Below are 686 nucleotides of genomic sequence, written 5' to 3' on the forward strand. Positions count from 1 at the left end.
CCCCCCCCGGCGCAGACGGAGCGTGCGGCGCGGAGCAGGGGCACGTCCCGGGGGTACTCGTGGGACAGGCGGGACACGGCCAAGCGCAGGGCCCGGGGGGGGGCCCGGGGGGGGCAGCGGCCCCCCTGGAAGGCGGCGGCGGCGTAGACGAAGTAGAGCCCGTCCCGGGGAACCACCAGGCGGTTCCCGCGCAGACGGACCCCGTTACGCACCAGGGCGGGGGCAACACCAGCGTCCCACACCAGGGAACCACGGGGGGATGGCCACGAGGAGGCTGGGGGGAAAACGGGGGGGTTAGAGAGACCCCAACCCCCAAAATAACCCTATAGAGCACCTAAAACCCCAAAATAAACCCATAGAGCTCCTAAAACCCACACAGAGACCCTAAAACCCTAAAATAACCCCATAGAGCCTCCCACACCAGGGAACCACCGGGGGATGGCCACGAGGAGGCTGGGGGGGAAACGGGGGGGTTAGGGGGGGAAAAACCCCAAAATAACCCCAAAATAACCCTACAGAGACCCTAAAACCCACACAGAGCCTCCCACACCAGGGAACCACGGGGGGACGGCCACAAGGAGGCTGGGGGAGAAACAGGGGGGGTTAGGGGGGTAAAAACCCCAAAATAACCCCAAAATAACCCTACAGAGACCCTAAAACCCACACAGAGACCCTAAGACACCAAA

General features: G+C 63.7%; 1 protein-coding gene across 1 annotated transcript; it reads right to left on the reverse strand.

The window, feature by feature from the left end:
* Positions 1-4: 4 nt before the first annotated feature.
* On the reverse strand, positions 5-274 carry LOC113980494 (lymphotoxin-alpha-like; the record flags this gene model as incomplete). The annotated part of the gene is made up of 1 exon (XM_027707698.1): positions 5-274. A coding segment is annotated over one exon (270 nt), but the record flags the coding sequence as incomplete, so codon positions are not given.
* Positions 275-686: the final 412 nt, after the last annotated feature.

The sequence above is a fragment of the Neopelma chrysocephalum genome, unplaced genomic scaffold, assembly GCF_003984885.1.
Source record: "Neopelma chrysocephalum unplaced genomic scaffold, ASM398488v2 Primary Assembly neopelma1_94414, whole genome shotgun sequence".
Taxonomy (NCBI): Eukaryota; Metazoa; Chordata; class Aves; order Passeriformes; family Pipridae; genus Neopelma; species Neopelma chrysocephalum.